We start from the raw sequence: 13,841 nt of genomic DNA on the forward strand, positions 1-13,841 counted from the left end.
AAGCACATATCATCCAACACTTATCATGTGCTAAGTAGTAGATATTCCCACTTATTATATATATAAAAGCAAATAAGTAAGTAATTAAAAATGTAATACGTGTCTGCCAAAGAAAAGGCTGCATACACGTGGCTAGGCAAGAAAATAAAAGAAATAAAATGGGTCCAAAGTGAAGGTACAATTTATGTTACTTTTGGTACAATTTCGTGTTGCTTTGTTTGTCCTTTTGGTACAACTTGAACTGCTTTTGGTATCACTTCTTAAAGCTGTGTTAGTCCCAACCCAATAGTACAACTTGAACTGCTTTTGGTATCACTTCTTAAAGCTGTGTTAGTCCTTTCCAACTCCCACTTCTAAATAAGGATAAAAAATATAAATTATTAGTAAAAGTGTTTCTATATTTGTATTATTAATTTAATACTTAAATTAAATATATTTAAATTTATTTTACAATATCTGAAAACGAGTGAATAGTAAAGTACTCGAATGTTGCTCCAATTTATTTCATCTTTTCTCTCCTCCTTCGCACAAAAAGTCGACAACACCGAAAATTATGGCTGCAAAGAAAATCATGTTTAGGGTCTTGTTTTAGTGAATTAAATCATAATCATTAATTCTAACTTATGTTGTGTGTCTCCGATTTAAATAAGAACTTGGAAAAAATAGAAAAATAGAAAAAAAGAAAAATAGAGAGAAACTAAATTCCTAATTCTCCATAAGAAGTTTGATATAATAATTTGGTGTATAATTTTAACGTGCACGACGTTTATATGACTCAACCTGAGTCATCAACAATTATCTCTATGATCTTTTTTAAATTATCTTTTCTTCCCCCCATTTCTTTTATGGCTTGTGATATTTATGTATATTCTAGCATGCATTGAAGGTTGTTGGACTAAACACATTATTATTTGCTTAATAATTGAATGATAAGAAGAAGCATTCAAGATGAGATTATAGTTGATAACATATGTCAACCAATTTTTGAATATAAAAAAAAGAATTGTAATTAGGCCTATGGGAAAGTCCACACGTATTGTTAGCAACACCTTATCAATTGTAGTATTTTTCTGGATTATTATGAGGTTGATAAGGTATTGACTAGAACAACTTAAGTACATTCATCATAAAAGATAAGATGAAGAATAACAATAAGTATTGGAGTTCATTAGTAAGTATTTATCCCTCCGTTCACTTTTACTCGTTCATTTTGAACTTTGAACGCTTCTTAACGAATTAAGGATTAATATGAGTATTTTATAATAATACTCATATTAATTGATGTATAGTGTGATTAGGTCTTGAGAAATGATTTGTTAAATAAGTAATTAATGTTAAGAGTAGAAAAGAATATATTTTTTTAATCTTTTAATAGTATGGAAAATCGGTCCGAGTCTTGAGCAAGTGAATCTTCTTTTTGGTTGAGCTTAGACTTATCTTACTTACTCCCATAAAGAAAGGGGTTGCTAGTCTTGCCAGTTTGAAAGTGCCTTCGGCAAAAGTCTTCAAATTCTCTCACATTATGATCGCTATGTTAAAAGAGAAAAAATATTTTTAGAATAGTAGACAATTAAAAATGAACAGAGAAAGTATATGGTGACGTTAAATTTCATGAAGCCAAATCGATTTTAAAGTTTTTTTTTAACCTCGTCCTCCGATTTTTTTTTTTAACCGTCTTCATTTTTCTCCTTTTTTATATTTTTCATTTTTAAAAAAATCTATATAATACATTGTACTATTGTATATACATTACATATATTGTATATGTATATATAATGTATATACTTTGTATAATCATGTATAAATACGTGAAACCAACTCAAATTACATACCTTTAACCACACTTTGAGCTCGAAGCTCGAGTTTGTCAACTAACAATCAAGAGGTTGAAAAAAGATAAATAAGGCAAGTGGACCTATCTTACAAATTATATACAATTTTGGACCAATAAGGGTTAGCCGGATGACTAAGGATATAAAATCTGAAATATTAATTTATTTGTATTCAATATTTATATTAAACTGAAGTTTTAACTTTACTAGGTAGAAATTAAAGTGAGTAGACATATTACTTATTCACGCGTAGTGATAAGAACTTATATAAAAGATAAATGACTTTAATATGTTGATCAAATCGCGATTAGTTTTCTTTTTTCCGCATAACAAATATCTTTCAATCACTATTATTGTCTTTTCATGTAAAGCTAAAGTTTCCAACTTAGATTATATATATCAAAAAATGTATCGGGTTTGACCAATAATGTGTAACACTAAATATTTTTCATTACACTAACCTTGATTAGGACTGTTATATTATGTCATCATTAATTGATAGGCTATTAAGAAACTATCACTTGTCTTCCCACCACAAGATGCAAATTGAAGAAAGAGCTTGTATGAAGAAAATTACACATAGTTAATTAAATCAAGTTTCTAATAAGTTTTCAATGTTTTGAAAAGGCATCTTCATGTATTTATATATTTATTTTTTCCCTTTCGACATATCTTTTCCAAACCCTTGGGTTCCTCCAATCATTTGGGGGCAGATTTATGATATTGTTTTAAAATTCGATTAATTTAAATTCAGAGAGAAAAGTCTACTTGATATGTAAAAATCGTTTTCTATTAAAAAGTAATTTCATTTTCAAAACTTAAACTCGAGATATCTGATTATAAAGAACGGAAAACATATTATAATCTTAGTGGTGCATAATTTTTATTCCTAAACACAAATATTACATGACCAGATCCTTACATGTTGGAATGAGATGTTTTATTTTTTAAAAGAAAACATTATAAACAAATGGTTAAGAAGTCAACATCCAGCAGGTTACGCAATAATTCTTTGGGTTAACATCTTAAAAAACCTAAATAAATACCATTATATTGTTATTCGTAATTATTTTTCCCTAGAGTTGACTTACTGTTTACTTGAGCGTTTTTGCCTTCTTTTTCTCAATGTATTCGTTGGGAGTGGATGAGTTGTGTGCCAAAAGTCCTCAATTTAAGTGTATGAGTCATTATTAGTACTTCAATGGGTTTCAAAAATTTTAGTAGTTTAATTGATTGACTATTTAATTTTTACTTTTTTAATTTTTACTTTGTTGATAAGAATTTTATTTTCCACCTTGTAATCCACTCTATCATTTCCCCTTGCCCTCCCTACCCCTATTATTATTATTTTTAAAAGAGAAATGTACTGAAAATATTTTTAAACTTGGCTCGAATTATTAGTTTCATACAACCTTAAAAATATTCTTTACATGACTAACTGAACTTAAATACACCTCCGATCTTGCAATATGACTATATGAGTGAAAAACACTCCTAAATTCTCACCAAGTTTAGGGGTGTTTTCAACACTGCTCTTGACTTTTTATTAGGAGTCTCATGTTCCTACAAGAGTTTAAAATGACTTGTTATATATGTCATGTGGCAGATCAGGAGTGCATGTCAGTTAGTCAAGTAGAAAAGTGTTTTTAAAGTTGTCAATAGTTGAAACTAATAATTTGTGTCGAGTTCAAGAATATTTTCAATACTTCTCTCTTTTTTTAAAAAAAAGAATCTTGGTACATTTTCGAAAAAATAAAGTTAAAGGATAGCTTCTTTTTTCTTCAAATTGGGGATAAGGGAAGTGGAAATGAGAGGGGCTTACAACGGAAGAATCGAATTCTCACCAATATGATGGAATTTAGGTAGCCAACCAATTGAGTTACTAGGATTATATCCAAAGAATAGCTCATAATTAACCAGGGCCAGCTAACTAAGTTTCAAGCAATGTAACAATAATTTTCTTGAACATCAAGTTGGGGCCAGCAAAACTTACGTGTATTATATAATATTAATTAAAATTTGCGTGTGGAGATTCTACAAAAACACAACTCAATTGCCCCTTGAAATGAATCTTAAGGTAATCTCCAACAATAAAATACAATTAACAAGTCCATTATTGCATCTCAATGACTTTTTGGAATCCTCTTGGAGCCATCACTACATTATTTTACTATCTATTCAATTTATTAATCCCATTTTCAACTCTTTTGAAAGCTCTAATATTCCTTTATATACATGATTATAGGAACCACAAACAAGGGAAAAAAAAAAAGAAAGAGCAGTTGATAATATGGGTATTTGCGGACTCGTTAGTTGTATATCCTCTACATCTTTTGAGATTCAACCTGTTGATTTTGGTAATGAAAATGTTGTTCATTATGATGACAACAACATTAATGGGAACCAACAAGTAATTGGTTCTGTTTTTTCTCAACAAGGAAACAAAGGAATCAATCAAGATTCTGCTATTCTCTATCAGGTTTGTCATTTTACAACATGTTTACTTAGTTTTTGAATTACATGGGATACCTAAAGATGGAAACTTTCCTTTTTATGGCAGGGGTATGGTGTAGAAAATGGAGTTTTTGGTGGAGTTTTCGACGGGCATGGAAAGAATGGACAAGTAGTTAGTAAGTTTGTTATGAATAAGTTGCCATCTTTGCTGCTGAAATATATACTTTCTTTGCCAAAGATCACTTCTCCGAAACAAAATGTTAAACTTGTTGATGAGGAATCAGTGAAGAACAAGAATTTTAACAAATGGAAAGAGGCGTGTTTGAGTTCCTTTAAGGTGATGGATAAAGATATTAAAAGTCTTGAGAAATTGGATTGTTCTTGTAGTGGAACAACCGCTGTCGTTGCTATAAGACAGGTAATGAAAAAAAGTCATCATTTAGAAATTAATCAAAATTTCATTTTGGGGTTTGGAGAATCTAATTAGAACTTCATTGGTTATAGGATGATGATCTGATTATCGCAAATCTTGGAGATTCTCGAGCTATACTAGGAAGAAAGACAGAGGAGGGAGTAATTGAAGCTGTTCAGTTAACTACTGATTTGAAGCCTAGCTTGCCTTGTAAGACTCTTTTTTTTTTTTCGTAATATTGACTTGACACACTTGGCATAGTTGAGTTCCAAATTGTGTTTACTAGTGCCTAATCGTAAACTGTTTGATGCATACAGCTGAAGCAGAAAGAATAAGGAACTGTGATGGTAGAGTTCTTGCATTGAAAGAAGAGCCACATATACAGAGAGTGTGGTTACCCCATGAAGATGTTCCTGGATTGGCCATGTCACGAGCTTTTGGAGATTTCATGCTAAAAAACTATGGAATAATCTCTATGCCTGATGTCTCTTATCACCACATTTCACCAAATGACCAATTTCTTATTCTAGCAACTGATGGGGTAAGCCTACCTATTTTAAGTATGTACTAGTACTAGTATATTTTGTTCTGTTTGTACAAAACTTGACATGTTTATTTTCATTGTAAATAAAAATAGGTGTGGGATGTGCTGAGCAACGATCAAGTCGTTTCCATAGTGTGTGCAACAAATAATGCAGCAGCAGCCGCAGAAGCAGTAGTACAAGCTTCTTTAGATGCATGGAAACAGAAGTTTCCAAACAGCAAGAGAGACGACAGCACTGTCATCTGCCTGTTCTTGCAATAACAACATGTTTCTCCTAAAAATAATACTTGAGCTATATATGCATGGCTATAAGCAAATAATGGCTTTTCTTGCAATCGCCGCAACTATGTCAGATGTTTGGAAGCTATTATTTTGTACACTGCTCTTGCAATTTAGTACTAGTATATATGGTCAATCAAACTTAATACAATTGTCATGACCTATTATGACAAAACATGAAGATCTTGTTATCCATCTTGTTTAAGTGTTCAATCAAGAACTGTGGATAGCTAGTTGTCTTGAATGTATGCAACTTTTATTGCCAAAAGTAAATGTGACATGTTTTCACTGTGTGAAAATTTATCAGAAATTTTGAAGTCTAAGAAAAATAAGTCATAACTTATCTCGAACGTTGAGCAAACACAAATTTATTTATCAATATTAGTTGTTCTTATATTCTTGGGCTTACTGTTTTAGTGTTTAACTACCATTGAAATAAATCTATAATCTCTTTGTGAACTCAGAAGACAAATCATTGAGATAGAACGCAAGAATATAAGGAGTAAGATCTTTAATTTAATTTAGTAAAATAAAGATTTGATTTAAGACTAAGATATCCATATACCTAGAATGTCTTACTTAATTACAAAACGGAAAGATATTCATGTTGGTTTATCACATTCTCGCTCAAGGATGTAGTTGTGATGCCAATATGGATAGACGATTAGATGCTCGATCAAAAGACCATGCTCATTTTATTAACCCCGTAAATCAATAGTTAGATGAATAAAGTTTTAGTCGTTTGGTAGAGTGTATTAATAAAAATAATGCTTGCATTAGCATTGTGTATTAGTAGTACTTTGTTTGGTACCTTTTTTCATGCTATGTATAACTAATGCAAACATTAGTTATACACTCTATAATGTATTGGGAAGTGTCTTACTAATTCCATGAGTAATGCAAAGGGATTTAATGCATGCATTAGCATTTTAAAGACACAAATACCCCTCAAAAGCACTTTTACATCTTTTTCACCATATGTGTGGAGGATATTTTTGTAAATAATTATTTTTGTACAATACATGCTATTTTTAATACACCAAATCAAACAATGCGTAAGAAATAATCTATGTACAACTAATGTAAGCATAACTAATACAAGCATTACTAATGCAAGTATTGCTAATACATTCTATTTGGCATTATTTTTATACACTCTACCAAACGACCAGTATAAAATCAAATGCTTTACATGATTGCTTAGTAGAGTCGTAAACCTGGAATTCCTCTCAAATTATGATCACAATCAATTTTACTTAGCTTGCTTTCAAGTCTTAAAATTTAAGTAGCTATAAATAACAACCACAAACTCTTCTTGATTACTTAAACACTTGTTTAATTGCAATATTCACTACAAGAAAAATGTGAATTACATGGGGATTTTCGTGAAAATTTGTAGGAAACTTATTTTCTTGCAATTTTTTATACTAATCCCCAAAAAAATCCCCATGTAATTCAGATTTTTCTTATAGTGATTAGATATAACTAGATTCTTGCTAAATCACAAGTTCCTGTGGGTTCGACATTTGACTTTTTGAATCACCACTTTATTACTTATATGATCATATAAACTTGCACGTACATTTGGAGCGAACATCAGCCATATGTGATTTAAAAAAAAGGATTAAAAAAGAGTAATTAAGACGCTTGTATTAAAACATAGGGAGTACAAATTTCACCAAGTCTTTTGCTCAATTATTATGAAGATGTGGTACAATTTCCGTACATCTCTCAAAGATGCATTTTGCATATTTTTTCTTGATAAGATATCTGGCTCATGAACAAGCTGTAATAATTATTCAACCGACCATACAATTGTCAAGATAGGAATTTTTGAATATGAATAAAAATGATTTTAATTATTATTATCGAAATGATGAGTCATATCTCCCATTACACATCTCCACTCAATTATAGGGGTCGCTTGGTGTGAGGGATATGAATAAATAGTCATGGAATAAAAAAATAGTCCTATGATAATATTTTGTTTTCTTGTTTGGTTGTTATGTTTGGGATAACTTATTCCACCATTTATAACATAGTGATGTGATAAGTTATCACATATACATGGTGAGATAAGTTATCTCAGGATAATTAATCCCGGGATAACCTGTTCCCAACCAAATGACCCCTTAAATGATAATTAAGTCTGATGCTTAATTATTCACATTTTAATTAAAGATTAAGATACCATTAGTCAGCTATTTCTTATCAACTTTGTACGGCCAGCTGATCATAGCATACCTATATATTCTTTGCTAAAAAATATTTTTTAATGTTGTATATAAGAAATGAACAAATGCTTGGTGAAATGAGCATTTTTAGTTTATACCTTATACTATAGGCCATAAATAAGAATTATCAATTTGATTTCCTACGGCAAGATGATTAGATGAAGAAAAGACCAAGCTGTTTAATTAGGAACAAGTTTAATTGGCTTAATAATCATAACACTTTATTATTATATAAGATAAAAGTGCTTGATAAGTTTTCAAGGATCTGAAAAGGCATCTTTTCATCAAGTATTCCTTTTTTCATCTTTTAATAATTGATCACTTAATTTTTATTTTATTCTTATTATTAGATATAGTCATTTTCAATGTATTTTTTAAAATATTAAGTTTATTATAATAAAAAATTTATATAATAAAATTATTATTTGATTTATTATTCCTTAAAAATATGTCAAGTCAATATTGAACAAGTAAAAATAACCCGTCATCTCTATCAACATCTATTTGCTTTGGTACCGCTAATTATATAGCTTATGGTATATATTTTTATTCCATTAAAAATCCTTACGTGCAAGAATGAGACATTAAAATTTAAAAGCAATAGATTCCAAAAGTCAACACAAGCAAAATGAGGCAACATGTCTAATGGAAAATTTTAAATTTTAAAAATTATATCGAGAATAATTGGAAAGGTGAAAACAATATCATATATAATTTGATTATCATGCATGAATCCAAAATCTTTATAAATAGGGTTTTTGCATGTTTTTATTTGAGTTACTACTTCAAGTCAATTTTTGAAATTTAATTTGTACAATATTTAATATGAAATAAATTAAAGTAAACAAATAGTCCGGTTGTAGTAATCTAAACTTAATTTGAGCCAAAGATTTTAAGATGTTAAGGAGCTAAAAATGTCCTTGAATCATTAAAAATAGAACAAAAGTAATATTCATTTGAGAATCGATAAATTAAGAGAATAAAAATTTGATTCAATTATGTTCATATCCTATTCAATGATCCTGCATATTATATGTTTGATTAGATTTTTACTTAGAAAGTTAGAATATGCAATAAGCATATTTCTACTACCATTACCCTGTTGAAAATATAATGGAAAAATTACAGAAATCTCACCTTTTAGTTTACTTATCACCATTATCCCCTATAAGTTTTACAAATCTCCAAAATTCCTCACTTTCGTGTATCAGATTAGTGTATCTCGCGCATCAGATTAGTGTATCATGTATAAACTGTACATCAGATTAGTGTATCATGTATAAAATGTAATGTATCTTACTTAACGATTAATGTATCTGGCGCATCAGATTAATGTATCAGCGCTTATATTATTGTATCCGTTTGAGGAATTTCTGTAATTATAAACTTTTAAGGGATAGATTGTAATTTTGTCTTAAAAGTATGTGATTTCTGTAATTTGCCCAAATATAATTATATGCTCACCGCTATCCATATAAAAAAGAATTTCCTTATTTTATTTCTAATTGAGACATTATATTGCTTATCCGTTTTTTCTTATAGATATTTATTAAGTTTTTGCTCCATTATTATGAAAATGATGATGCATTGACCGTAACAATTTCCGTACATTTCTCTAAAAGATAAGAAAATGAAGTGTTCTTAGTATGATATGACGCATGAATTAAGACATTTGTCATCATAGTGTATTTAAAAAATTGAATATAGCCAAACAAGTTTTTAATTAAATACGAATAAATGTATAGGAATTCTAATTAGGTATCCATTACTATCAAAAAGTCCTCTCTTTTAGTATAAATTAATTCAATGAGTGATCTCCCATTATCCAACCACAAAATTAAGCTCCATGAATATCACATTTTAGTTCAAATGATGGGATAAAAGTATTGTTTAGCAGCTACTACTTATCAACTTTGTAGGGTCAACTTGTTCATAGCCTACTCATTCTTAGCAAAATATTGTTCTCTCTATTTCATATTAACTCCGTGAGGCAATACACATGTATTAAGAAAATCATTTAGAGACATAATTTAAACATAATTTTCACTATTATCCTTGTGAAATGATAAATATTAAGAATCATGTAAGGACAACATATAAATAGGAATGGAGGGAGTAAAAAAAGAAATAAAATTCTATATACGAGAAATGAATAAATGCCTGTAGAAATGATTATTTTAAGTTGAAAAGAGGAATTATGTCTAGTTGCTTCCATATGCCATACACTAAATGTCATATAATTAAAATTTTAATGTAAATTTTATAAAATGAGAAGGATAATTTTCTTGCTTTTGTCATGAAAATATTTGAAATTCAAAATTTTCCACTTAACCTACCAATTAAAAGTCTCTAATTCTAGCTACTTTCTTTTTTATTCCATGCTATTGTTTTTTTTAGCATGGAAATCATAAACACCACAATACTTAACATGATTCGGATCGATATGTGATGGAGGATAGTCAAAACTTTATTATCAAAGGAGAAAAAAAGTTACAAAAATAGTGGAATCTCTCTTTAGGAACCAATTATAGTTATGGAAATAACTCTAAAACAAAAATAACCCTTTCTATTCATGATGGGACTGTGACATGGTACTATATGATTTTGGTGACATACCTAGACCAAATAATAATAATAGGATAATAATTTGGGAAAAAAGAAAGAAAGAAGAAGATTTGATGGATGAATTCGGAATATGAAATAGTAAATAATTTCCACAACTAATCTTTATCCTAATTTTGTGTAGAACTAACCTTTTTCAATCTGCGAAGAAATTAGTGTAAACAACTTAATTAACATTAAAAAAAAGATTTTAATTTCTCACTAACCTCGATTAGAACTATGTTATATTGCAGCATCCACTGATTAACGGGCTATTGTGTTATACGTACTGTCGATTTGATTAATTTTCCACCACAAGATGAAGAAAAGATTTAAGTTCTTTCGAAATTAAACTTAATTGGTTGGTTGGTCGTGTGGGTGTGTTAAATTCATTTATTTTTGAAGTTTTAGAACACACAAAAAAATAAAAAATTTCTGAGCAGCAGCAGAAACAATTTGTTTTGCCTTTATTTCTCCTCAGTATTACTGAAAAATACGAGTTAATATTTTTTTGTCTTACATAATAATATCTTTAGATAAATTTCTTTGTTTATTTTTTTTAATAGTAACACATGTCATGATACTTTTTCTTTTTTCGTAATTAACATTCAAAGGCATTTTAAATAAATATTGACCAAACATAATTAGTTTTCTCCAAAATTACTTTTTCTTAATAATTATTTTAATAAAAGTGCTTCTTTAAATTAAATAATAAAGAGTTTTTGATAGCTTGGCCGAACCAACTTTATTAGAATCATGACACTTAGTATATATAATATATAATTAGACAAGTTCAATTCTTGATAAGCTTTCAACAATTTGAAAAGGCATTTTATAATTATATTCATTCCTCATAATATTTATTCATATTTAGGCGATGCCGCTGTGGAGTTAAGCGTTATTAAGAAATATTATATTATTCAGAAAGATAAAAGCTAACCTAATATTGTATATCCTATGCTAAATTTTGTATAAGATTAGCTCTCTTTCAAATGCCTATGTAACAATGCACTATGTTGTGATAATTTAATATTATTTCTCTTAAAGATAAGACACGTTCAAATGAACTTTTCTTGATAAGTCATTTGACTATGAAATATCATTAATTAGTCAGCTACAACTTATCAACTTTGTTTGGCCAAGCTGGTCATGGCCTACCTCATTCTTTACTCAAAACTATTTTTTCTTGATTGAATTAAACGAGAAATGAATAAATAATTCTTGTCCAATCAATTAAAAGAGGAATATAATGATAGTTGTTTAGTAAGAACTACTTTCATGAAGGGCATCTCCAATCCAAACATCAAATTTTACATCAAATTTGGTGTCAACACTATTTTAATGTAAATCAACTCTAACCCATTACATCAAATTTTACACAAAAAATAATACTTTTCTCTCTCTTCATTATTATATTATTATTTCTTATTTCATAAAACAATTTCTTTCTAAAACATTCACCATATATAATTCATATTATTTTCTTTTATAGTCGTTTAATATAAAATTATTTTATATCATAATTTTTTAAATAATATAAATTGCTAGTAAATATTATACATAATAATGGATAATACAAATAAAAGTGAAATCATTAATGAAATACAATTAAATAAACATTGCATAATTGAAAACAATTATTTTAAATTCTACATAAATATTCAACTTTCAAGATCACTGTGGTGCTCCCATAAATGCTCTATTAATGCATTACGTAGTTCAAAATGAGCTTCTTTGTCCTTTATTTTTTTATGTCGAGAAAGAAATTGTTGAAATCGATAATTTTCATCTATTGCCATTTCTACAGTCGGAGTTGGACCTTTCGATGCATCTTGAATTGATGCATTAAGATCACGCTCATCCTCAATTATCATGTTGTGCATTATAATACATGATTTATTTTTTTTTGGTTTCCCACCCGGTGTCTGGAGCCCACATTGGAGCTCCGACAAAATCTAGATCGCGCTCTGCAGGGCCCACTCGGGGGTGACGCTCCCATGTAGCACTTCTTTTCTCCAAAAACGTGATGGCCCTGCGATAATTGCAAAACGAGATTGCTAAACTCCAAATGCTAACTTTTATATCTATAATATTATAAAAATATTACATAAAAAAATAATTAAATATGCAAGAGATTTAATTAAAACATACAATTTATATAATGTTTAATTAAAAGTTTTGTATGATGAATTAATATTAAGATATTCAATAAAGTGAATTGGTGTGATGAATAGTGTTACATCAAATTTGGTGCAACACTATTCACACACCAAAATTGTGTAAAATTTGGTGTTGGGTTGGAGATGGTCTAAGGTCCAAATTTATGTGATGATATTAATTGAACATCAAGTTAAAAAAAGGGAAAAAGGACATATATACCCCCGAACTATCGTAAATGGTATGCAAATACCCTCCATCATACTTTTGGGACATTGGTGCCCCTGTCGTCCAAAAACTAGAGCATATATGCCCTTCACTCTAACGGAAGACTAAATAGGACACGTGACACAATCTTATCTGTCTATAAATGTCGGATCGGTGGATAAGATTATGACACGTGTATGTCCGTTAGTATAAAGGGTATATATGCTCTAGTTTTTGGACGGCAGGGGAACCGATGTCCCAAAAGTATGACGGAGGGTATTTGCATACCATTTTTGATAGTTCAGGAATATATTTGTCCTTTTTCCCAAATAAAATAAGATTTTTAAAAATTATGATTTAAAATAAGTCATGATATTTGTGTGACTATCAATTATCTCGTTAAGCATAAAATAAATATTTTAAAATTCAATCGTGACTACTAAACATTTATTCTCCAAATAATTTTCCAAGATCTATTGATCTAATACTATACATAGTTTAATAGGGGTAGTATAATAAAATATCTATATTAATAATTATTTTTTTAATGAATATGTCAAATCAAATAGTAAAAATTTAAAATGAATGGAGAGTAATATTGAAAAGAATACAATCATTATTAATATCGGAAAAGAGTCATTTTTTTAATCGACCAACAGGAAAAAAGTTGCGGTATAAATTAAAACGGAAGGAGTATCATTTGATTTCTAAGACACAAGAAAAACATCACAAGACTTGTATATGATTGGATGAATTTCTTGATAAGCTTTCAAATATTTGAAAAGACATCTTTTCTTATTTGTCAACATATTAAATTTATGCCGTGGCAAATAGGAATCATAAAGAAATATTATATTATTGTTTGATTCTCAGAATATGAACAAGTAATCTAATGTCAAATCTATTTGTTTTCCAAAGTCTTTGGTTCCTTCTTATTAGGCATGACAACATCCTTACTTGTTGGAATGAGTCAACATTAAAATTAAAATTGTAAGCAAATGGTTTTAAAAAGTCAACACACATTCAAAATAATGCAAGATGTCTAACTGATCTTTGGGTTAAGTTACCAGCTCAAAAAACTAGACTTCCCAATTTAGTCCTTCAAATTATTCTCTTCGTCT

General features: G+C 29.0%; 2 protein-coding genes across 2 annotated transcripts in view; one reads left to right on the forward strand and one right to left on the reverse strand.

Moving 5' to 3' along the window:
* The window catches only part of LOC125841175 (uncharacterized), a 122,493-nt gene that overhangs the window by 44,148 nt on the left and 64,504 nt on the right, over window positions 1-13,841 (reverse strand). The window lies entirely within an intron of this gene.
* On the forward strand, window positions 4,098-5,538 carry LOC125841170 (probable protein phosphatase 2C 72). The gene is made up of 5 exons (XM_049520233.1): window positions 4,098-4,311; window positions 4,393-4,704; window positions 4,791-4,908; window positions 5,016-5,239; window positions 5,336-5,538. The coding sequence occupies exons 1-5, from the start codon at window positions 4,123-4,125 to the stop codon at window positions 5,501-5,503; spliced, it is 1,011 nt and encodes a 336-aa protein (XP_049376190.1). The 5' UTR covers window positions 4,098-4,122; the 3' UTR covers window positions 5,504-5,538.

The sequence above is a fragment of the Solanum stenotomum genome, chromosome 10 (assembly GCF_019186545.1).
Source record: "Solanum stenotomum isolate F172 chromosome 10, ASM1918654v1, whole genome shotgun sequence".
In the NCBI taxonomy this organism is placed as follows: domain Eukaryota; kingdom Viridiplantae; phylum Streptophyta; class Magnoliopsida; order Solanales; family Solanaceae; genus Solanum; species Solanum stenotomum.